This window comes from Otolemur garnettii, unplaced genomic scaffold (assembly GCF_000181295.1).
Source record: "Otolemur garnettii isolate 467f Iridium unplaced genomic scaffold, OtoGar3 scaffold00043, whole genome shotgun sequence".
Lineage (NCBI taxonomy): Eukaryota > Metazoa > Chordata > Mammalia > Primates > Galagidae > Otolemur > Otolemur garnettii.
This window is the reverse complement of record NW_003852438.1, coordinates 9,254,111-9,281,191: the sequence shown is the minus strand read 5'-3', so window position 1 is coordinate 9,281,191 and position 27,081 is coordinate 9,254,111. Positions and strand designations below refer to the sequence as shown.

The 27,081-nt window shown below is 33.5% G+C and overlaps 3 protein-coding genes across 3 annotated transcripts; all 3 read right to left on the bottom strand.

Moving 5' to 3' along the window:
• Positions 1 to 1,931: 1,931 nt before the first annotated feature.
• On the bottom strand, positions 1,932 to 2,909 carry LOC100956175 (olfactory receptor 6C74-like). The gene has a single exon (XM_003790643.1). It carries the CDS (start codon positions 2,907 to 2,909, stop codon positions 1,932 to 1,934), a length of 978 nt encoding a protein of 325 aa, XP_003790691.1.
• Positions 2,910 to 12,732: 9,823 nt separating this feature from the next.
• Positions 12,733 to 13,692, bottom strand: LOC100955863 (olfactory receptor 6C6-like). The gene has a single exon (XM_003790642.1). It carries the CDS (start codon positions 13,690 to 13,692, stop codon positions 12,733 to 12,735), a length of 960 nt encoding a protein of 319 aa, XP_003790690.1.
• Positions 13,693 to 25,546: 11,854 nt separating this feature from the next.
• LOC100955020 (olfactory receptor 6C74-like) lies at positions 25,547 to 26,485 on the bottom strand. Its single transcript, XM_003790475.1, has one exon. It carries the CDS (start codon positions 26,483 to 26,485, stop codon positions 25,547 to 25,549), a length of 939 nt encoding a protein of 312 aa, XP_003790523.1.
• Positions 26,486 to 27,081: the final 596 nt, after the last annotated feature.

The following is a 27,081-nucleotide window of genomic DNA, read 5'->3' as shown; positions in this document are numbered from 1 at the left end:
CTGCCCAGATATAATTTCAACTATTATTTTGAAAGTAAGCTAGCTAAATTGTTTTTATTCTGCGTTGCTCAGTTTATTTCTCTATTCTTCCCCTTTTCTGGAGGTATTTTCCTTTGCCACAAATGGGGTCTTCAGTCCCCATTTTTCCTTCAAATTAACAAGATATTGTATATTTCCACTAAAAATTTTATTAGTATTTTTATGTGGAAGGGAAGGTATTTTTATATTAATGTTAAATGACCAAAATTTGAGATATATTTTTTGATACAAAGCATGCAAGTTTTGATATTTTTTTTTGAATAACAAATAAAGGTTTTCTAATCATGGGTAAACTGATTACAATAATAAAATCTGAAAGATTAATGTGATAGATCAACAAACATGTCTTCATACATAATCAGGTAAAGAAGTACATATGTATTAGAATTGATTTTGGAAAAAATTAATTCCAAATAACTAGTTTATGGCTAGACCAACTGGAAAATTAGCATGCCTTTTATAGGATAGATGACATTGAATGACTCTAAAAATAAAATGTTATGAATAAAGTTGGGCCCAAAATTGAATGATTAATTCTGCATTCTGAAGACAGATAATGTTCTTAAGAATGGTATTAACATAATGTATTAGGAGGCAAAAGACTATGGGAACTTATGGCAGGGACACTTACAAATGGGGGAAAATAATACTATGGATATTCTTTAGTCTCCACCCCGGGGGTGCTCAATATGCAATGATAACTAATGTTCTCCAACAGACAGGTTGGGAATGACTGGAGTTGGGTCTTAAGATAAAAGATAAAAGATACCAAAGTCCTCAATTGCAATAAGGAGAAAGCCTTCCTGAGTTTAAAGTCTGACTATTCTTTTAAAAAATGAAATGATATAGAAAAAAAATTGCCTAATACAAACATATTTATGAAAAAATTCATGAAATAAGATATGTCCCTGTGAAAATATTTTCTATTTTTATTTTTTTAAGTTCTGATCATCACATAGAAATTAATTACTAATAGATTCTTACCTAAAGCTAGAAAATCTCTTAAGTATTTTATTCTTCTACTATCCCGGTTTCACTAATAAAAGGGATATCTATGTATGTATATGTGTATATTTATGTCAATTAGTCCATGTATGCTATTCACATATATAAATCTAATGTATATTAGGCAAACAATTTCTGAAAAAAATATGTTGAGTTAGCATTGATCTTGTTTAATAATCATTCACAAGTCATTTCCAATTAGCTAAAGAATATTCGAAGAGAATTAAAGGGTTTCTTGAGGGGTATAAAAATTTCAATTAAATGTTGTATTTCATTACTAATTTAAAAAACAAACCAATAAGATATCTTTTTAACCATAGTGTAACTTTTGTAAATATAACTTCTTTTAAATGGAAAGTAAATAACTAGTTCCACACAATATACTTTAAAGGAACTCACATACATATTAATTTTTAAAGATGGGCATCAATGTTAAGAACTAATTACAATTCTCTTCTAATTTTTTGAAATAGAATAGCTACCAATAAATTGGCAATGTGCCAAAATTTTAAATAACTATAAGTTTTTAAGTTTGTTTTAACTGATCACAAATAAAGAAAAGTATAATAACATCTGCACTGTGTGATACATTAAATGTAATTTAAACAAAACTATATTTTATAGTCTGTAATAAATGGAAATCTTAAAGACAAAATACACATATTAAAAAACTTAGCTCAAGTTTTTTCAGTATCTAGAGGAAAGGAAGTAAGAGAAGAAAAACTACTTTTAATAAAGAATAGAAAGAAAATCATGTTCATTAGCCCAAAGATTTTGGAAAAAAATAAAGTTTGAAAAAACACAAAGATAACTATCAAAGCAAAGCAAAGAAAGAAATTATGTCTTAGAGGCTACTACTGAATACATTGATAACATTTGAGAGTTCTTTATTCACTTATTTTATAGCATGCAAAAGAATGTTCATTTCTTTGAGAAAGAGATAAGATAACCCTGTCTATGGTATTCACAAAGGCTCTTTTCACCTGTTGGTTTGTTAAGGTGTAAATGAAAGGGTTCAAAATTGGAGCCACAGAGGTATTGAGCACCGAAATTCCTTTTGAAAATGATATTCTTTGTTTGACCGATGGTTTAACGTACATAAAGATGCAGCTGCCATAAGAAAGGGATATCACAATCATGTGAGAAGAACATGTGGAAAAAGCCTTTTTCCTCTGACTAGTTGAAGGGATTTTTAAAATTGTCAGTGCAATATAAGTATATGATATTATCACCATTATCAGTGTGACCAAGAGTGTCACTAAGGCAGAGACAAATCCCATCCTCTCGAGGAGCTGTGTGTCCGTGCAGGAGATCTGCAGGAGAGGGGTAGTGTCACAGTAGAAATGATCAACAATGTTGGAGGCACAGAAGTCAAGATTTAGGCCCAAGAGAAGGGGTGGAAAGATGACAAAAAATCCAGCAAGCCAACAACTGAGGACAAGCTGTGTGCAGATTTTGCTGCTCATGATGGTCGTGTAATGCAGGGGCTTACAGATGGCAACATAGCGGTCATAGGACATGGCAGCCAGCAAGTAAAATTCAGACGCTCCAAGTAGGAAGGCGAAAAACACTTGCGTGACACAACTGTTATAGGAAATGGTTTTGTCCCCAGTTGCCATAGTAACTAGCAATTTAGGAATGCATGTTGTAGTATAGGAAATTTCTAAGAAGGAAAAATTTCTAAGGAAAAAATACATGGGAGTCTTAAGATGAGTATCCACGAGGGTAAGCATGATGATGGTCAGATTGCCAGTGACGCTTAGCACATAGGTGAGAAGCAGGAAGACAAACAACACAACCTTCAACTCTGGGTTATCCGTCAAACCCGCTAGAATGAACACTGTCACTTTTGTACGGTTTCCCATTGTGGTCCTCTGAATTTTACCAGTTCTGAAGAGAAAAAGAAATAATAATTTCTAAGTAAAAATAACAGCAATAATTAGTGGCTAAGCTAAAATTAGCAAAGTGCCGTTTCAGATAGAGTGATATCATGTTCATTCACCTTTTAAAGAAGGTTATATAGGAAGAATAATAGTTCGTATTTCCTTAGTATTGTGATAGAGAATTAAAACTTTACTACCAGGGAGCAATCTATATATTTGGTATTAATGGTTCATCACTTTTATGTGAATAAATTATGTCGTACGCACACACACACATACACCTCTAGCTATCATCAATAACCAGGGCTGGTACATCTTTACAATTTTAGTCAACTAATAAAATCCAAATGCCTCATTCTTACCTCATTTATTGCCATGTCAAAGAGATCGAATTTTAGATAAGTGAAATTAAAGCATAGGGAATAATTTCATTTCATATTCCTTTTCTATCAGTATTTCTGTCACCTTGATCTCTGAAGTTACCCTCATGGCTGCTCACACTATGTTCTAATAGTAAATTAGCAGGAACAGTCTGATCGTGTCAGCACATGTAACAAGCCACTGCAATTTTCCTCTGAGGTTATGGTTTGGAGAATGGACCAGGTAAGGGGAAACGTGAGATATAAGAATATAGAAGCAGAGAGAAATACGTAAATATGGGTTTAGAAATTGTAGGGAATGGAAAAAGTAAAGACAGCGCTATATGGAAACCTAAGAAGGATGTTAGATGTAGGATAACTACAGAAAAAAAAAGTTTAAAATATGTAAATTTATAAAAATTATAAGGAGGAAATTGTTTATTAATTAAGTTTTCTCCTCTGCTGATAATTCCTTCTACTTAACATTTTTTGTTCTTTATCTGCAACAGAGATTGAAACATGAATAATCTTGACTTCAGTGTGGCCTAAATAAAGAAGTGGAGCACTTGACAAATTCAAATGCATAATGAGTCACAGAATAGTACTGATACAAATTTTAGGAACCATAGATTTCCCTTTATCTTCTTTCCTATATATATTCTTATATATGGAATAGCAAACCCATATATGTGATATTCAAATATGTAGTTAATATGCAATTAAAGAGATGTTCTTATACATAATAATTTTTAAATTCAGCATATATTAACAGAGATGGTGAGATTAAGAAAGAAGTTTGTTGATTTGCACAGCTAGAGGAGATTGGGGATTGAAACTAAAAAAACCATGTTTTTCCAAGTTATTTTCTTAAAGGTGCAATATTTTCCACCAGCAATTTTATGGCAGAATATAATGCATTTCTTAAGAAAAAAAAGGTTAATGATATCTTTAAGGGAAATTTTCTTCATGGGTATTTTCATCCTCAAACAGATAAAATAATTGTATTTGGGGTATGCATAGCTTTGTCCGTATAAGGCAAAGTTTATGATGATATTAAGGCAACATGTACCACCTCTAAACCATACCTGGAAGGAAGAATGTCCATTTACAAACAAATAATTAACACATAAAAACAAAAAAAGTTTCCAGTAATTTCTAGAGAAGTTTACAGGAAGAAATTTGGATTTTAAGATGGTCTTAGAAGGAGATGAAGAAACGAGACAAGGTGTTCCTCAGAGAAGAAACATCCTGAACAGAAACAGACTGAAGGGCGCACGCCTGGCTTCATTACAAACAAGAAATAGAGTTTTGCTGTAAGAGCCATATGTTAATAATATAGACATCATAACTGAAAAGAAATGACTATCACTTTTCCCTGGACATTACTTTCACATTGAGATACTTGTAGAGCAATCTGTCACAAAATATTCTAGATTTAAACAAATTTCCTCAATGGCAACCACTGTAGAAATCTAGAATTTTGTCACGTCAAATCATGTCTTTTCCAACTTCAAAAGTCATGCACATCAACTGTCCTAACATGCACTGTAAAAATAATAAGCTTTACATTATGAAGCCATTGGAAATTAGGTTTCTGATGCAACTTTGTTTACTTGTGTTAGGTATTGTGAATATCAGAAAGTTTTTAAAATGAAAAACCATTTCTATTCTAAATTACTATCAACTTCCATTTGTCTTTTTTCATCATTTTCCCGAAATCAAAATTTTAGAAGTTGGAAAAAGAAAGGTTAATATTTTGATGGTAAAAATAGAACAAACATGAGTTACAATATATTCGACAAGGCACATAACCTTTTATTTTGTTAAATATTAATTCTTTTTATCTTTTTAAGTACTAAGGCAATCTGCCAAAAAAACCTTCAAAATATGAACATTTATGTTAAAAACAAAAAAAAACCCTTTAAAACAAATCCACACAGATTTATTCTGTCACAATCATCTGTGCTTGAACCAAGCACCATGATGATGCCCTAATACTACTGAATGAATCTCACTCTAGTCCACAATCCGTGAGTGTTTCTCTCACCTATGCTTTGATTAGCTATTTCATTGCAGTCAGTGTATTAACTTTCTCTTCTATTATAATTTGTGTATTTGTTATTGAATCCTTGTCTTATTAGTATTACCCACAGTTCCATATAACATCAATAATGCTTAATCCCATGGAGTTTTTATGCTTTCTGTTCCCTGAGGGAAAATGCCCGAAGATTATGAAAAATTAACAGGAGAATATGAGATCCAGGAATATTATTTACCAAAATATTTATTTAAAATAAACAACCCTAAACTTTATCTCCAGGGAAATCAGTACAGGAATTCAGCATGACACAGTAGAGCTTTACTAATCTGAGTCATAACTGAAAATCCCTAACTCATTTATTTTCTTTATAAACAGCCAAATGTCTGCTTGTAGGTCAAATAAATTATGTTTTCATAACTTCCAAAGCACTCTACCAGGTTTGGGGTATTTATGATCCTTCTTCTTACATTGTAAGGAGTAACAACTAAACGTACTCTCAGGTGGCCAGTTCCAACCCCACCTCCTGGCGCTCCATCTTGTTAACAGGTAAAATATTGGGGAACTCTGAAACTCCTCACTTACCAATTGGGCATAAAAATTTACTGGAATCTGGGGAGTCCTTTATATCTCTGACCTTCCCCACAGAATACTCTCATGCCTTCATCTTTCTGAAAATCATCTCTGTTCCCATATCTCTTCTCCAAAATTATCAAGAACGGGAAGCTGTTCAATACGTTAGCCAGACACAGATTCACAGATGCTGCCAAAAGGCCTGGATCTCTTGGGCCAGACATAGTAGATGTTATGACTCAGGGCACAGCAGGTGCCATGAGCTCTGCATTTGCATCAGTTCCCCTTGCCTCCCCTTCTCCAGGAGGAACATTGCAGAGAGGGCCCATGTGGATGTTGCAGACACATTCCATTTCACATTCCAGCTGAAAATCCCTGAGCTTTGTAAACCTCCACTATTTTAGAAAATTTGCCCAACCTTGCCACATTGGGAGATTTTTTTTTAATAATCCTAATGAGAAAAAACAATACCCTTTCTGCCCTTAAGGGAAACATTATTTCTATCTTTCAAAACTGAAGGATAGATATATAAAACACTTTGTAAAAATAGTACAGATCAAGGGCTAATACAGGATGTGTGGAAACACCAGGGAGAATTGCACCTCCCACATTGTTGCATGAAACTGAGTCTGAAGCAGGGGAATTTGGAATTAGTTACTAAAGCCAGTGCTATGACCAAGAATGATAGAATATTATGAATCTATGGCATCCATCCAAAAATCACTTGAGAAAAGCTTATATTGAAAGATGGCCTTCCTCAAACTGAACGGAGGGTATAGAGAGCAATATGATAAATACGTGGAAGACAAACACAACACACGCTGTAATGAGGGAAGGCAATTTCCAGCCACACTGAGGATCTTAAAGAAGGAATATGACAAATTTGTGGCTTTAAGTTACTAGTTTGACTTATAGACAGCAAACCATGGTATTTCTCTGACTGTCCTAAATGTATTTAGTAATAATTTACAAATTTATACTGACAAATGCCTAGGAAATATATGGACAAGAGACTCTTAGGGTAATAGTCCAAAGAGAAAGTAAATCTAACTTTACATCTGGATGAGTTTATTAATATATTTCTAGTGATTGTGGATTTAATGGAAAAACAAACTTTTGATGGAGGCTGTTTTTTTTGTTCTATTCAGTAACTATAACTTGGGCTCATGAATATTTATCCTAATTGAAGAATTGGCCAAAATACTTTCTTTAATGAAGAAAAATAAATCTAAAGATGTAGGGTAATGGTGACATGAAGCAGTTTTATCATATACAACTCACTTACTTGTCCCTTTACTATGTAACTAGAGAAATCCCACAGGAAAATGCCTTCTCTGAAATTTTGACATATTCATATACACAAAGGGGTTTGCAAGCAACTTTAAAAAGTGTTGTAACCACTATTCTGAAATGAAGCCTTTCTGAAATAAGTTCCCTGATTTTCTTGGAGATGATGGATCATGGGAAGGCAGAAGTTTTGTTATAGCACCTGACTGATGATGGCAAGTTGGGTGTGGTTACTGATTGGTTAGTAGAGCTAAAGTGGTTACTGAACTAATACACTGATTAATACACTGCTAATACAGTGGTTAGCTCTAATACACTTTAGAAGTAACTAACCAACTCCTAGGACTAAAATCAACAGGAAGCCCATTAAGGTCCTAATTGGTCCATATAATTGAAAGAAGTGTAGGACACTGAAAGAATGATTCCACCACTATAATGAAGTTAGAGTTTCTGATCTAATTACAAATTTCAGCCATTTCCTAGAACCAGAACCCACAAAGAAAGGATAATCCTTTTGAGGAGGGGTCATACACTGATATTAATACCTCAATTTCCTTCTGGTCTTCCTCAGAGCATGTGTGGTGCTTTCCCAGGAAAACTGTCCAGTGAAGATAGAGAAATATGGTGTTTCAGGAATTGTTTGACTTAATTGCTGAGCAAATTTTAATTACAATGTCTATAGAATACCAGAGTGTTCACTTAAAATAGTGGAAGATAATTAGGTTGGAAGAAGATTTATTGAAAAGTCATCAATATGTGCTAATTTGTATTTCAGTGATGCTAGTCCATGTGCAAAATTTCCCTGTGCATATATTTAGAAAGATATATTCAAAAAAGATATACTCAGGACCAAGTAGAAAACCATGAAGTATCCTCCTCATTAACAATAAATCTGGGCAGCGCCTGTGGCTCAAAGGATCAAAGGAGTAGGGTATTGGCCCCATATGCCAGAGATGGCGTTTTCAAACCCAGCCCCAGTCAAAAACTGCAAAAAAAAAAAAGCCAGCAAATAATAAATCTAAGGCATCTTTTTAGCCTTAGTAATACTTCTGAGCTTATTACTACCATTGAAGACTCACAAGAGAATTACGTAAATATTTGAGGGGCTTGATATTATTTTGGAAGCAAGAGAAAATCATCAAAAATTTCTTAGCAGAATAGTGTCATGATTCATTTATATTTTAGAAAGTGTTTTTCACACAAATGTGGAGAATGAGTTATAGATCAAAGACTGGAAGGCTACTTCAGACAATTAATATACATACCTTGAGTCTAGCTTGTCCTACCAAGTAGTGTACATTAGTAAAATACAAAATTAGTTATTTTTTCTCTTTCAGTTTAGGAGAAGAAAGACCAGGAATGAATACATAGGAATACAAAAGGAAGTTTAAGGCTAGCAGAGTTTCAGAATTGAAAGTTCTTATAATGCACCCTGCTGGTATTACACAGTTAACCAGATTGTGGGGTAAACCCCCACAAAATTTAAATGAGATGTGCTCTTTTAATTCCAGAACTGAGCGAAAAGACTTGTGAGTATTATGTGCTTTTGTTGAGGCCCTAAGCGACCTGGGAAAACATGGTGGGGGCCTGCAAACCAGGCGTAAAAACCTCTTGCAGGTAACCCCGACTGTGCAGTCAAGTCAGCCTGTCAGATAAGGGTTGAAATGGCCCATCTGTGCAGAGGACATGACTCAAAGGTTGATGTGAGTAAAAAGAAAAACTCCATCGTAATGATGTTGAGTAAAATACTCCATCGTAACAGCAGGGTCTCCAAAACCATAAGAAAACAGTCATGAAGCCAGTTTCTCGGAAATTTAATTGAGTACATAGAAGAGAAAGGTTTTACTCCTCTGTTTATCCTAACCTTTAACTTCAACAATACAAGTCAGATAATGTATTGTTCTTCTAGATCTTCCAAGAGCAATAGCCTGAGGCTAGCTCAAGATGGTCGTCTTACTTTCCCGGACTTTCTTTCTTTAGGCTAATCTTATGATGGCTATCTCACGTTCCTGGACTTTCTTTCTTTCTTTTCTATAGTTTAAGATAAGAAATGAGGATGTTAGGATTATTGATCAATGTGGTGTACCTGACTAGCTCTGGATAAAAGGGAGTAGAAAATAAAGACATTTTGCTACATGCCACCTAAGAGTGTGTAGTCGTTTCTTCCTTTCAAACAATTCTAGGAGCGAGCTTGCACCCGCGGCCAAGCTGTCCTTCTCTCCTTGCGAGAAAGAACATCACACAACACCAGATTACTGATGATTTACTTTAAATGAGTGAAAAATTACATCAACTAATCATTTCTCATGATAGCTTACACCTAGAGTGTCTTTCTTTTGCATTTGCCATTATCCATTTACAAACTATAGAACCAGAGGGGGAAAAGGTGCTCTGCATTCTAAGGAGTTAAACATGAATATGCTTCTGTGTTTTGAAAAGGTATTGATAATTATTTTTGAATACAAAGGGAAAAGAAGAAATTATACTCTTTGACCTATATTAAATGATTAATAAATTTACCTACATATTAGATTTTTGAAACAACCAAATAGAGTTCACATGTAAAGGATAAGTTACATGCAAGGAAGTTGAGGCAAGAAAAAAAGAATAAATTAAATGATCAATATGATATTTGGAAAGATAAAACAAATATTACACACAATTGCATTTCGCAGTAACCTAACACACAGATAAAGGTCTTCAGAAGAGAATCTGAGATATTCTAGAAACAGAATTTTTGTCAAATTGCAAACAGTTTGAGTCAACTTTTCTTAAGTTAGTTATAAAGTCAAACATTTTATGCAGATAAAGTTAACTTAATGGTGAAAAGAATGCTTCATGGGAAAATTAAATAACTTTAGTAATAATATGTTTTCCTATATATTTTTTTGCTTTTATACCACCTATTCTTTTCTTCACCAGAACCCCATTAACTTTGCCCTGTAGAACCATGCTTTCTAACCAGGTTCAAATAACATGAATGGATTTCATGTATTTAAGCATCGATAATGGTCAGAAACTTCATATATAAGGGGGCTAAATTGAATAAGAAGGTTAAAAAAATGCATCTCAGTTCTCCTAAGCTGTCCCTAACAACCACATCACTCTTTAGGGTACAGCCAGTGATGGAAGCGATGTATTGCAATTTCTGTGACCATGTATTAATTTTAAAAGAATCTGGGCCTGAGCATAGTGGCTCACATGTATAATCTTAGCACTCTGAGATGCCAAGGCTGGTGGATTGCTTGAGCCCAGGAGTTCAAGACCAGACTGAGCAAGAATGAAACCCCATCTCTATTAAAAACAGAAAACACTGTCTGGATGGGCATTGTGACAGGCACCTGTAGTCCCAGCTACTTGGGAGGCTGAGGAAAGAGGATCACTTGAGCCCATGATTTTGAGATTGTTGTGAGCTATGATACCACCACACTCTACTGAGGGTGACAAAGTATGGCAAGGAAGGAAGGAAGGAATCTGCATTGAATCCTTTGTTGCCAACTCAACATAACATATGACCTTAGTTGTCTCTTAAGTGCAGAGCCTTAACTGGGAGTCCTTGTCTCAGAGTCCCCTTCTTAGTGTGGTTCTAATTTAAAGTTTGTCAATGCCAACATCCAATGCAAAATTTGGAAAGCGGAAGAGATACAGAGGCCATTATTCTCCAGAGGTGTTTGTGATCAGTTTGGAAAGCAAAGTGAGATCCATAGGAACTTCTCATTAATTATATGAGAACTGCCCGTTCTCCTGCTAAGAGTATTGGTGAGCACTTTCCCAGAATTACTGAAAGTCACTGTCATTTCCCACTGACTAAGTTTTTCTGAACCATTTTTTTCAGGCTTAAATCTGAAATCTCTAATGTTATTTTCCTCAACGGTCTCTCTACTGCTCAAACTTTTACTCCTCTAGTTCTTCAAAATAATGTTGATTCTTGGAGCCTGCGACATAAAAAGAGTAGGATTTAATTTGGGCCTGTAATGGTCCTCTAAAATGAACAAATAGTGAATGAGTTTATTCATGTGTGTCCTTCCACTTTCCCTCTAGGTACCATTTCTGAGCCATCATTGCCTTGGAGTAGAGTCACCAAGGTATAGTAGAACCACCCCTTCAAATTAATTCCCTTTCATCAGACAGAATATTTTTAAAGAATGTTATAGGAGGATAGAGGCCTTTAGGGACTAGCATCTCAGTATATGGAATGTAATCGCTTTTCACACTGATCAAAGTAAATGATTGAGTTATGTGAAGATATTCCTCAGAGACTGAAGGAATAAGGAAGAGAAATAAGGAATAAGGGAGAGAAAGTTGGGTATGACAAATGGACATTAGATATTCTGCTAAATCATATCACCAAAAGGAATGAACTATGGATACAGGAAATAACATGAGTGAACCTCAAAAATACTATGCTGAACAAAATCAGCCAGACATACATTTCACACAATGTGCTTTCTCCTATCAGAAATTTCAGAAAATCTGAAATTAACATGTGGTGGCTAAAAGCATCTATAATGGTCAGAAACTTCATATATAAGGGAGCTAAATTGAATAAGAAGGCTAAAAAAACCAGATGGAGGTGGGGTTGGGATAGAAGAGTAACTGGAAAGAGGATAGGAAGACTATTTAGGAAGATGTAAATGTTCTCTACTTTTATTGTTACAGGAGTGTGAATATTTGCCCAAATGCATTGTTTTAAAATGATTGTGTGCTATCGTATGTCAGATATACTTAATTAATTTGGTGAAAATTGACAAGTGGAATTGATTAGCAGTCTTTTAATTTAAAATTATTTTAAATATTATTATTACCTAAATCATTACATAATCATTACATAAATATATGTGATGATTCCCAAACCCAGTTGTATAAGTAAATTATGCCTTTAATTTCTTTTATGGAATATTAATGCTAACAGGCTTCAGAGACGGTAGAATAAATACAAGTAATTAGACTCAATGCCTTATCTCGTGCAACTCTTCAAGTGAAATCTATTCTGTAGGTTCTAATTTATTTGCATATTTCATACATCTGATGACAACACACTTGTAATAAGCACTATATAAGCACAATAAGAGGTTAATTCTCTTGAAAGGTTACTTTGATATTTAAAATTAAGATTTTCTACCTCTTTTCTGTCATAGCATCTATTACATTACATATAATAATTATGAGGTTATATGTTCATCACTGACAGTTCCAGCCAAGCAAAATACTTAAGAGCAGATGCAACACTTATTAATTAACACACATATTGAAATATTTCATGTAACTATATCTAGCAAGGTTCACTTGTTCCAAGCATTTAGTGCATACAACTGTCATTTATGAAAAGAGATATTTCTAGGCAAAGACAGAATTTAACATTTTGGATTGAAGAAGGCAGTTAATTGCTATAAAGTAGAAATATGTACTCATAAGAGAAGAACATAGAAGGCTGAAGAGTATAGAGGAGATTTAGTAAACCTAATAAGATATAAAAATACCCAAGTGGATTTGAACTAATATAACTGAAGACTGTATTCAATTTTTGCATCTACATTCCAATAGCACGTTATTTATATCCAAATGTTGTGTCTTTGTCTTGACAATAACAAAATCTCTGAAGCATAACTTTGAGAGCTTTTTTCACCTGCTGGTTCCTTAGGGTGTAAATGAAGGGGTTGAGTAAAGGGGCAACAGAGGTATTGAGCACAGCTACTCCTTTAGTTAAGGTCACCCTTTCCTTTGCTGATGGCTTCATATACATACAGATACAACTCCCATAAGTAATAGAGACAACCACCATGTGTGAGGAACAAGTGGAAAAGGCCTTTGTTCGTTGTTGAGCAGATGGGAATTTTAGAATGGTCTTGATGATGCATGTATAGGAGAGTACTATTAACAACAATGTGATGACAAGTGTCAGCACAGCCAAGATAAATGTCATCAATTCTATGATATGTGTATCTGTGCAAGAGATCTGCAGAATGGGAGAAGAGTCACATAAAAAGTGATCAATAGTCCTGGAAGAACAGAAATCCAGCTTGAGTCCCAAGACCAAAGGGGGAAAGATGACTAGGAATCCAGTTACCCAAGAGCTGAGGACAAGCTGGTAGCATGCTTTGGGACTCATAATGATTGGATAATGCAGGGGCTTGCAGATAGCGACATAGCGGTCATAGGACATGGCAGCCAGAAGGTAAAATTCTGTGACTCCTAATAAAAAAAAAAAGAATAACTGAGTTGCACAACCATTATAGGAAATTGTTTTGTTTCCAGTCATAATACTTATCAAGAATCGTGGGATGCAGGCTGTTGTGAATGAAATTTCTAAGAAGGAGAAATTCCGAAGGAAGAAATACATTGGTGTCTTGAGATTGGGATAGAGCAGAGTGAGAAGGATGATGATTGAGTTCCCCATCAGACTCAAGATATAATTAAAAAACAGAAAAAGGAAAATCACAATTTGTAGCAGAGGGTCATCTGTCAGTCCAAGCAGAATGAACTCCATGTCCATTGATTGGTTCTTCATTTTTTTTCTTTTTCTCTCCAAATCTACAGAAAACAAAACCTAATGTCACAAGTCAGAAAAGGTATCATTTTCATTCTCAGCTGCAGAAAGTTCCATATTCAAAAACTTACATGTGTTCAAATGTTTTACAAAGCAACTTCAAGTTCATTCAATTGAGCTTGTCCTCCTGTTCACTCATGTTTATGGGAGTGCTGAGGTTCTCTTGTCCAGAGTTGAGGAATTCCTACTTAGTGTATTATAGGAGGCTCATCAGTTTGTTAAAATGAAATTTCTCTAATTTGATTTGTGGCAATCTATGATCCAGCTTTCAAACACTTTATCCAAATTGGTTGTTAAATATTTAATATATTTTAATTTCTGAATTTAGCTAATACCTCAAGTAATTTGTTATACATGGTATTAATTCATTCCTTATAAGTTCTATTTTATATATATTTTTTAACTTTTTTGCTCATTTTCCTTTAGTTTTTTTTAATCCATCTGACTATTTGTATACTTTTCAACTGCATTAGATTAACACTAAAATAAATAACATTCCCATAAGCCATTAACAATGCCTCAATTCTATATGGTAGAAATAAAACAAACAAATACAGAAAAACAAAAATTAGCCCTCATATATTTTATCTTCCTTTGTTCTTCAATACACTTACAATTGTCTCAAATTTCTTTCTTGTACAAATATACTAAGATGCTAAATCTTTTGATTTTAAGTACATATGAAATGATTTGAGCACTAGTTGCAGTTCTTGTTATTGATATTGCAATTTTCCATAGTTAGTGTTTATAATTTCTTTATAAAATCATTTATTTACACACACTAGAAAATAAGCTCTTTGTCTTGTTCAATTTTCAGAATTTCCAAGCAATCATTCTTCAAAGAGCTTTATTTAATTTTTGTATTACTCTTTTTAATATACTAGTCATGATATGAAAAATTCCACACAAGTTGTAGAGAACAGGATGTGAGACAGCAGGGCCCCCACAACATAGGGTACATTCAGGGAATGAACCCCCATCTGCTTCTCCTCTATTCCCAACATAGCCATTTTCCTCTCCTCATGCTCCCTCCACCACAAGTTCTGTAGCTCTTCCTTTGATATTTAACTGTGCAGAGAGTCTTATGAACTTTGCCTTGTTGCTTCTGATCATATGTTTCTTGAGTAGAAATCACTGAGTCATATAGTTCTTCCTCTGTTTTGTCAACTATACTGAGCTCCTCATGATCTTTCCCTTCTTACTTTTTGTCATATGTTCACAAAGTTGAGTAGAAACCATTAACAAGATGATTTGTCTTTATTAAAGTCATTTATGTTTTCCTATTGTAATGTAAGTCCAAAATTATGTTTTTATTTATGCTATTTCCCCATATTGTCTATGCTACTTGCCCATGACAACTCTATACAGATGCTATAAAGTAAAGCTGATTTTGTGATTTGGTGCTACCTGCAGCCATCAGCTCAGTCAGCCCTCCCAATCCCATCTTTTGTCTTTTCTTGTGCTGTATTTTCTTCATTCCTCACCCATACCACTCTGGTTCACGACAACAAGTGATATTTTTTTTTTGATTAAAATTTTTAAAATATATTTCTCACCTATATTTCTGTCTAACAAGGGCACAAGTGAACTTTTCTAGAACTAGAATGTAAATGTTTTGACACAATGACTATGCAAATGACATGAAATTTATGTGAACCAGCTTGATGAAAGTATTTCAGAATGTATATGAAAACACTACACTGTACCCCATGTTTGCATTAATGTATACAGCTATCATTTAATAAAAAAAAAATATATATATATATTTCTCTGGGTTTCTAGATAACTTGGTATTATTTTATTTACACATATTCTTTTTAAAGCTACTGAATCCCTAATTTTTGTTTTAAACATATCTGATTGTTTTCTACCAATCTTAATTTGTATAACCTTGGTGAATAGTATGTTAATTCATGCATTATTATTCCTACTACGTAAAATATTTCTATATTTTTATTTCTTGGGGTTTTCATTAATCATTCCATGTAATGTATATGAATTTATATTATTATAATGTATAATTGACTTACAATAATATATGTATAATGTAGTAAAAATGTAGAATTTTCTTGGATGTTATGGAAAGTTCATGATATAACAGACTAAATATCACTATTAATGAGATAATTTCTTTTCTCATTGTTCTGTTGATCACAATCTTAGTTTTGCTAAACACAATAACTACCTTTAACCTTGACCTAAGTACCTAAGTATAAATGTGTTTTTTTGATTTTCTTAAAATTCAAACCATATTCCTGCATCAAATCATTACATGGATACTCTAAAGATATACAACTATTACATAGCGAAAATAACTAAAAATAAACAAATAGAGTGAAAAATAGCTAGTATTTAATTTTGTCTTCATGATTCATCCCAAAGATTATGGAAATAGATTCAGAAAATGAATAAAAAACCCATTTGTATATCAAAAAATGCATGCTACTACATTTTATGTATGTATGTGTATACATACTTAAGTATTTTCACTTCTTCATCCTAAAAAATTAATCAAACAAGACAATTTAAGAATAAATTTAATTTCTTGACTTGGATATCCAAAGTTTTTCCTAACTTCTGTTTCAAAGAAAGATCAGTTAAAAATTATCTTACCTTATACAGGGTACATTGAATTTATTTTTCTGTTACAGTGGCACATGGTGAAGGCTACATTTAGTATGGTTATAATCATTTTAAGACATTATTCAATTATTAAAGTGATGTGGTTTAAATAAAGATGAAATGCAAGCTTATTTGTGTTTCAAAATATGTTCTACTTTTACTTAAGTTCACATCCACTACACATCTAAGGATTCAGACACTAACAAATCCTAATGTCTCTCTATCGTTCTTTGAAGTCTGATAAATTTTCTAAAAGTTTTAATCAATGTTTAACAGAATGAGTTATACCAAAGTTTAAAACCTAAGTAAAAGAACAGCCTTTAAGTACAGAAATTTAATATACCTCATGATCCTAATTAACTTACAGTTACAATTTTCTCTTTTTGCTCAACAAAGACACAAGGGAATTTTTTGAAATTACAAACCAAAAATAAAAAAAAAAAATCTTCCCAAGAGATCAATGTTCGGTAACATCTATGTATGTATGTGTGTGTATATAATATATATAAACAATCTATACTGTTTCTTTTTAAAACCTATGAAATATACCACAAAACATCAGTTTTTAACAGTCCTGAGGTGATGTAAGAGAATCTACTGGTTTTGGGTTTTGTGTAAAAGATTTTTTTGTTAGACTGAGAGCAGTGACTCACACCTAAAATCTTAGCACTCTGAGAGGCCCAGGTGGATAGATTGCTAGAGCTCAGGAGTTCAAGACCAGCCTGAGCAAGAATGAGACCCTGCTCTACTAAAGATAGACAAATTAGCTGAGAGTTGTGGTGGGCAACTGTAGTACCAGCTACTTGAGTGGCTGAGGCAAGAGAATGGCTTGAGCCCAAGAGTTTGAGGTTGCTGTGAGCTACGATCATGCCATGGCTCTCTACCAAGGGTGACAGAGTGAGCCTATGTCTCCAAATAAATAAACAAAACAATAAATACATACACACATACATACATACATGAAATATAAAAATAATTGTTACTTTCACCAAAAAAGTGAAAATTAAAAACATGTCTATAGTAGGCTTGAATATTGCAGAACAAATTTAAAATGAGAATTTCAATGGTGTAGTGATAGGATACTTTCTGCGGATTATGTGAGATTTTTCTTAAAATGGCACAAAAATTTTTAATAAAATGATTTAAATTTATTTCTAAAATATAGACAACTGTTTTGTACAGATCTAAGTTGGGGAATATTTAATGATAAGTCATGTGATATGGACCATCATAAACATGACTGACCACAGAAAATTAAGCTGAAGAACTTAGCTTGAGACAAATCAATTTTCACTTCTGAAATTTGAAGGATTACTTCCTAATAATGAGTGGTGAACTGAGTAGGACACAGCTTCAGTGGATATTCTGTTCTGAAGAGGCAGAATGTGGGACTATGTATTAATTCACTTTTTACCATAATATAATATATTCCTCAATTCTCATTTCATAATCCTCAATAAATTCTAGCAATGCCATCACATAGCCTACTCTTCAAAGCACTTTTTCTTGGATGAGTTGGCAAACTTACTTGTCAGACCTTATACTTGGTTACATTTGGGTAAAGTGTGTCCAGGTGTACCAAGGAAGGACCAGGGGAGTCTCAGAGTTTATCTGGTCTTCTGCTTGGTTTTGATTTACCTCACAATGATTCCATTCTCAAAAATCTTAGTGAAGCTTGATTATGAGTAATATCTATGGTCCTTGTGATTCTGATTGGATAAGTCTTGCTTTATGTTATATAAATATTAGAGGATTTTGGTTTATTCTAAGGGTTTATAGCTTATTAAAAAGAAACAAAATAATTTAAAAGATTTGAGTAGTGAAATGAATATTCAATTTTATTTTCTTAAAGATTACACTGAACTTATATGATGGAATAAACCCAGTTAGATATTGGGGAAAATGAGAAACAAAGAAAAATAAGCTAAATTTTTTTGTAATAGGGAATACCTTCTCATAACTGGTGGTGATATAATTGGTTAAATGAAAAGGAGAAGAGAAACAATACCCCTCATATATCTAATTGACTTCTTGATTCCAGATACAAGTATCTTATAATTGCTAACCAAGGAAATTATCTTCAGAAATAAACATAGGTTAACCTCTCAACTTTAGGAAAAAAAATAATTTGAATCAAGTATCCTACACATTTATGATGCATAAACCATCAAACTAATAAACACAAGTGAACTGCTCATGGTTATAATACCTAGCATACCTGATGTAAGTAGACAGGGTTCGTAGAGATAGAAATCTTGGATTTAAATCAAGGTATTCTGAAAGTACTTCTGCACACAATACTGCATATAGTATTGCATGCTTAAAATTTGTTAGAATGGAAGATCTTACATTAAGTGTCATTTCCACACACACCCCCACACACAAATAGAGCAAAGAAGCACAAGGAATATTTCGGATGTGGTGAATATATTTATTCCCATACTTCTGGATATGGTATTATGGTTGCACAAACTTACCAAATATTATACATTAAATGATTTTTTTATGAAGTATTTGTGTCTATTCTGTTTCCTTTAAGGAAACATGTAGAAATAATATCAAAATAATTACATCTAGCATTTGCAATTGTGCTCATTTTATTTAATTTTTAAACGAAAAAACTGAATCCTTATGACTTTGGTGGAAATAATTCCAACCAAAGAGTTGAGTGAACATTGCAACTCTATAAGTCTTCCCTAACTTCATGTAGATTTAGTCACCTCAAAAATTCAGGACACTGGACACACAGAGTTAAAGATGTCTGTTGGAATGATCTAATTTATGCCTTAATAATTATAACTTCTAATCTTTTTTTTGCAAAAAAAATAAAGTAACAAAACCCTCATAAAAATTTGACCTGAGATTAACATATTTTCTTTTCCCACATTTACTAATATCATTATAGACTCATGTATATAATTTCTTACATTTCATTAAGACTTTCTAACAGTATATTTAGAAAAATATTTTCTAATTTTCAGATATTTGGCTAATTTTAAAACCCATTTTTGTTCACAGAGTGGTTTAAAACATTCGTTTTAAAATTTTCTCTAAGTCAAAAAATATCATAACATTTCACCTGAAATGTACAGAAATTATCATCACAAATTTCCAATTCATTCTTCCTATCCTTTATGCCATTTTCCCAATCTTTCATTGAACCAAAGTAAAAAAATTACATTAAATAGATGGCATTAGTAAACTACATCAAATATTACTTAGAGTCATTATGATGACTTGTGAGTTCAAAAGCTAAGGGTTGGTGAATTGGTAGGTTACAGACCAGGAGGAGAGATCTAAGGAGAAAATGTGAAATGACACAGTAGTAATGCAGTACTAGTTAAAGGTAGGCAATGATGCTGTCCAAATACAAATTATGAAACACTAGCAAGGGGAATATTTCTTAAAAACAGAATATTTCTATTGTTTTTATTACAATATAAAACTCAACTCAGCATTCTTTTCTTATCTTAACTAAAATTTTCAAATTATTATCAACTAACTAATATGAAGGAGAAAATTCTGTAAGCAGCCAGACGTAAGAAAATGGTAACCTACAAGGGTAAGAATGACTGCAGATCTCTCTTTTCAAACTAGAAAAGGGAGGTCATTGACCATTAACCTCCTAAAACAAAATAACTTTCAATCCAGGATCCTGTATCCAACTAAACTGAGTTTCATTTATGATGGAGAAATTAAATACTTTAACGATTTACACGTGTTGAAGAAATTTACCACAACTAAACCAGCTCTCCAGGAGTTTCTCAGCTCCATCCTCCAATGCCAAGCACAATGCTCTACCACCAAAGTAAATGCACTCAGAAACTATTGATCAAATTCCAACTTCCAGAGTGGCAAAAGGATTAAAAATGTCCAGTGGACTTTTGAAAAACTCAATACCCAAAACACTACCAGGCCTATCAATACTCTCAATCAATGTAAATTGCTAAATTATCCTCTAAAGAGGCATAGGTTAGTAGACTGGATACAAAAACTCAGGCCAGATATCTGTGGCATACAAGAATCTCATCTTACTTTAAAAGAAAAACATAGAGTCAGGTTGAAAGGATGTTCATTTATAATTCAGGTAAATGGAAATCAGAAAAAAATTTATTCACAGATAAAATAGGCTTTAGACCAACAAAAGTAAGGAAAGATAAGGATGATCACTTCATATTTGTTTAGGGTAACACTCAACATGATGAGATTTCAGTTATTAACATTCATGCACCCAACCAGAATGCACCTCAATTTATAAGAGAGACTCTAACAGACATGAGCAACTTGATTTCCTCCAGCACCATAATAATCAGAGATTTTCACACCCACTTTGGCAGTATCAGATAGATCCTTCAATAAGAAACTCAGCAAGGAAATTTCAGACATAAACCTAAACATTCAACAATTGGATTTAACAGACATCTACAGAGCATTTCATCCTAACAAAACTGAATACACATTCTTCTGATCAGCCCATGGAACATCCTCTAAAATTGATCGCATCTTAGGTCACAAGTCTTACATCAGGATATTTAAAAGAATAGAAATTATTCCTTGCATATTTTTGGACCATCATGGAATAAAAGTTGAACTCAGTAACAACAGGAATCTGCATACTCATACAAAACATGGAAACTAAATAACTTTATGCTGAATGATAGCTGGGTCGTAGATGAGATTAAGAAGGAAATTACCAAAGTTTTGGAACAAAATGATAATGAAGGCATGAATTTCCAGAACATCCGAGATATCACAAAGGCAATCCTAAGAGGGAAATGTATAGCCTTCCTCAAGAGAACGGAAGGAGAGGAAGTTAATAATGTAATGGGACATACCAAGCAACTGGAAAAGGAAGAACATTCCAATCCCAAACTGAGCAGAAGAAAAGAAATAACCAAAATTAGAGAAGAATTAAATGAAATTGAAAACAAAAGGATTATACAACAGATCAATAAATCAAAAAGTTGGGTTTCTTTAAAGGTCAATAAAATAGATAAAACTTTGGCTAAACTAACCAGGAAAAAAATGCAAAATCTCGAATTTTATCAATCAGAAATGACAAAGACAAAATCACAACAGACTCCTCAGAAATTCAAAAAATCCTTAATATATATTACAAAAAGTCTGTTCTCAGAAATATAAAAATCTGAAGGAAATAGACCAATACTTGGAAGATGCTACCTTCCTGGACTTAGAATGAAGTGGAAATCTTGAACAGGCCTATATCAAGTTCTGAAATAGCATGAACTATCCAAAATCTCCCCCCAAAATAAGTCCAGTACAAGATGGCTTCACATCAGAATTATGCCAAACCTTTACAGAGGAACTAGTACCTATATTACTCAACCTTTTCCAAAGTATACAAAAAGAAGGAATACTATCCAACACATTCTATGAAGCAAACATCACCCTGATCCCCAAATCAGACAAGACCCAACAAGAAAAGAAAATTATAGACCAATATCTCTAATGAATATTGATGCAAAAATATTCAATAAGATCCTATCAAAAAGAATCTAGCAACACAAGAAACAAATTATACACCATGACCAAGTGGGTTTTATCCCAGGGTCTCAAGGCTGGCTCAATATAAGTAAATCTAAAAATAAAATTTACCACGTAAACAGATTAAAAAACAAAGACTATATGATTCTTTTAATTGATGCATTAAAAGCTTTTGATAATATCCAGCATCCTTTCATGATCAATTTTAGGAAATTGGTGTAGAAAAGACTTCTTAAACTGATAGAGGCCATCTACGGCAAACCCACTGCCAATACCATATTGAATGGAGTTAAATTGAAATCATTTCCACTCACATCAGGAACTAGGCAAGGTTGCCCATCGTCTCCACTGCTTTTTAGCATTGTAATGGAAGCCTTAGTCATCACAATTAGGCAAGAAAAGGTGATCAAGTGTATCCATACAGGGTCAGAGGAGATCAAACTTTCACTCTTCGCAAATAATATGATTGTATATCTGGAAAACACCAGGGATTCAACTATAAAACTCTTAGAAGTGATCAAGAAATACAGCAGAGTCTCAGGTTACAAATTCAATACTCACAAATCTGTAGCCTTTACATATACCAACAATAGTCAAGCTGAAAAAGCAGTCAAAGATTCTATTCCTTTTACAGTAGTGCCAAAGAAGATGAAATATCTGGAAGTTTACCTAACAAAGGATGTGAAAGATGTCTATAAAGAGAACTATGAAACTCTAAGAAAAGAAATAGCTGAAGATGTGAACAAATGGGAAAACATACCATGCTCATGGCTGGGAAGAATCAACATTGTTAAAATGTCCATACTACCGAAAGCAATGTACAATTTTAATGAAATCCTGATTAAAACTCTACTGTCATACTTTAAAGATCTCAAAAAAATAATACTTCATTTTATATGGAATCAGAAAAAACCTCAAATGGCAAGACATTACTAAGAAATAAAAACAAATCAGGAGGAATCATGCTACCCAACCTTAGACTATAGTATAAATTGATAGCAAACAAAACAGCATGGCACTGGCACAAAAACAGAGAGGTAGATGTATGGAACAGAATAGAGAACCAAGACATGAACCCAGCTACTTACCGTTATTTGAACTTCAATAAACCAATCAAAAACAATCAGTGGGGAAATGACTCCCTATTTAACAAATGTTGCTGGATGAACTGGTTGGTGACAAGTAGAAGACTGAAATTGGACTCACATCTCTCACCATTAACTAAGATAGACTCTAACTGGATTAAAGATTTTAACTTAAGACATGACACTACAAAAGTACTAGAAGAAAATGCAAGGAAAACACTTTAAGAAATCGGCCTATAAGAATAATTTATGAGAAAAACCCCTGGAAAATTGAAACAACACCAAAAGTACATTACTGGGATCTAATCAAACTAAAAGTCTTCTGCACAGCCAAGAACACAGTATGTAAAGCAAGGAGACAGCCCTCGGAATGGAAGAAGATATTTGCGGGCTATGTCTCTGACAAAAGTTTAATAACCAGAATCCACAGAGAACTCAGATGTATTAGCAAGAAAAGAATAATTGATGCCATCTCAGAGTGCGCAAGTGACTTGAAGAGAAACTTCTCTGAAGAAGGCAGGTGCATGGCCTACGGACACAGAAAAAATGCTCATCATCCTTAATCATCAGAGAAATGCAAATCAAAACTACTTTGAGATATCATCTAACTCCAGTAAGATTAGCCCACATCACAAAATCCCAAAACTTGAGATGTTGACGTGGATGTGGAGAAAAGGGAACACTTCTACACTGCTGGTGGGAATGCAAACTAATGCGTTCCTTTTGGAAAGATGTTTGGAGATCACTTAGGGATCTAAACATAGACCTACCATTCGATCCTTCAATTCCTCTACTAGGTATATATCCAAAAGAACAAAAATCACTTTATAACAAAGTTATTTGCACCAGAATGTTTATTGTAGCCCAATTCATAATTGCTAAGTCATGGAAGAAGCCCAGGTGCCCTTTGACCCATGAATGGATTAATAAATTGTTGTACATGTACACCATGGAATATTATGCAGCCTTTAAAAAGATGGAGGCTTTACCTATTTTATGTTTACAAGGATGGAGCTGGAACATATTCTTCTTAGAAAAGTATCTCAAAAAATGGAACAAAAAGTATCCAATGTACTCAGCACTACTGTGAAACCAATTTATAAACACCCACACTTACATATGAATGCTATAACCCAACTACAGCCCAAGATGAAAGGGAAAGAGGAGGGGGAGGGGAGAGGAGGGAAGAGAAGAGGGTGTAGGAAGGGTAATGGAGGAAGGGTAATTGGTGGAACAACACCTATGGTGTATTTCACAAGGGTACATGTTAAATCCACTAAGTGTAGAATATAAATGTCTTAACACAAGAATTAAGAAAATGCAGTGAAGGCTATGTTCACCAGTATCATGAAAGTATTTCAAATTGTATGAAAAACCAGAACATTGTACCCCATAATTGCCTTAATATACAAAGCTATGATTTAATTTTAAAAAAGCCCCCCCAAAAAAGTTAAAAGACACCAAAGTCCTCAATTGCAAGAATGAGAAAGTCTTCCTGAGTTTAAAGTCTGCCTATTCTTTAAAAAAATGAAATGTCATAGATTAAAATTGCCTAATACAAACATACTTATGAAAAAATTCATGAAATAAGATATGTCCCTGTGAAAATATTTTCTATTTTTATTTTTTTGACTTCTGATCATCACATAGAAATTCATTACTAATAGATTCTTACCTAAAGCTAGAAAATCTCTTTGAGAAAAGGATTTTATTCTTCTACTATCCTGGTTTCACTAATAAAAGGGATATCTATGTATATATATATGTGTATATTTATGTCAATCAGCACATGTATGTCAGTCACACATAGAAATCTAACATATATAAGGCAAATAATTTCTGAAAAAATACATTGAGTTAGCATTGATCTTATTTAACAATCATTCACAACTCATTTCCAATTAGTTACAGAATATCCCAAGAGAATTAAAGGGTTTCTTGAGGGGTATGAGAATTTCAATTAAATGTTGTATTTCTTTACTAATTTAAAACACAAAGCAATAAGATATATTTTCTTTAAACCATAGTGTAACTTTTGTAAATGTAACTTCTGTCAAATGGAAATTAAATGACTAGCTCCACACAATATACTTTAAAGGAACTCACATACATATTAATTTTTAAAGATGGGCATCAATGTCAAGGACTAATCTGTTACAATTTGCTTTTAATTTTTTGAAATAGAATATCTAACAATAAATTGGCAATGTGACAAAATTTAAATAAATATTAGTTTTTAAATTTGTTGTAACTGATCACTGTGTGATACATCAAATGTAATTTAAATGAAATTGTATTTTACAGTATTTAATAACTAGAAATCTTAAAGACAAAATACACATATTGAAAAACTTAACTCTAGTTTTCTCAGTATCTAGAGGAAAGGGAAGTAAGATAAGGAAAACTATTTTTAATAAAGAATAGAAAGAAAATCATGTTCATTAGCCCAAAGATTTTGTGAAAAAAATAAAGTTTGAAAAAACACAAAGATAACTATCAAAGCAAAGCAAACAAAGAAATTATATCTTGGAGGCTACTACTGAATACATTGATAATATCTGAGATTTCTTCATTCATTTACTTTATAGCATGCAAAAGAATGTTCATTTCTTTGAAAAAGAGATAACCCTGTATATCGTATTCGTGAAGGCTTTTTTCACCTGTTGGTTTCTTAAGGTGTAGATGAAAGGGTTCAAAAGTGGAGCCACAGAGGTATTGAGCACCGAAATTCCTTTTGAAAATGATATTCTTTGTTTGACCGATGGTTTAACGTACATAAAGATGCAGCTGCCATAAGAAAGGGATATCACAATCATGTGAGAAGAACATGTGGAAAAAGCCTTTTTCCTCTGACTAGTTGAAGGGATTTTTAAAATTGTCAGTGCAATATAAGTATATGATATTATCACCATTATCAGTGTGACCAAGAGTGTCACTAAGGCAGAGACAAATCCCATCCTCTCGAGGAGCTGTGTGTCCGTGCAGGAGATCTGCAGGAGAGGGGTAGTGTCACAGTAGAAATGATCAACAATGTTGGAGGCACAGAAGTCAAGATTTAGGCCCAAGAGAAGGGGTGGAAAGATGACAAAAAATCCAGCAAGCCAACAACTGAGGACAAGCTGTGTGCAGATTTTGCTGCTCATGATGGTCGTGTAATGCAGGGGCTTACAGATGGCAACATAGCGGTCATAGGACATGGCAGCCAGCAAGTAAAATTCAGACGCTCCAAGTAGGAAGGCGAAAAACACTTGCGTGACACAACTGTTATAGGAAATGGTTTTGTCCCCAGTTGCCATAGTAACTAGCAATTTAGGAATGCATGTTGTAGTATAGGAAATTTCTAAGAAGGAAAAATTTCTAAGGAAAAAATACATGGGAGTCTTAAGATGAGTATCCACGAGGGTAAGCATGATGATGGTCAGATTGCCAGTGACGCTTAGCACATAGGTGAGAAGCAGGAAGACAAACAACACAACCTTCAACTCTGGGTTATCCGTCAAACCCGCTAGAATGAACACTGTCACTCTTGTACGGTTTCCCATTGTGGTCCTCTGAATTTTACCAGTTCTGAAGAGAAAAAGAAATAATTTCTCAGTAAAAATAATAGCAATAACCTCTCCTCTTGGCTATTCTTGGCATATACAAAGGCTAGTGACTTGTGGACATTGATTTTATATCCTGCAACATTACTGTATTTTTTGATGACTTCCAAGAGCCTTGTGGTTGAATCTTTCAGGTTCTCCAGCTATAAGATCATATCGTCAGCAAAAAGAGAGAGTTTGAACTCATCTGTTCCCATTTGGATACCCTTTATTTTCTTGTCTTGTCTAATTGTATTGGCTAAACTTCCAGCACAATATTGAATAGTAATGGTGACAGAGGACAACCTTGTCTGGTTCCAGTTCTAAGAGGAAAAGCTTTCAGTAAAATACTCGCTGTGGGTTTGTCATAAATAGCTTCAATCAATTTAAGAAATGTACCACCTATGCCTATACTCCTCAATGTTCTAATTAAAAAAGGATGCTGAATTTTATCAAATGCTTTTTCAGCATATGTTGAAATGATCATGTAGTCTTTGGTTTTACTTCTGTTGATATGGTGAATAATGTTTATAGATTTGCGTATATTAAACCAGCCT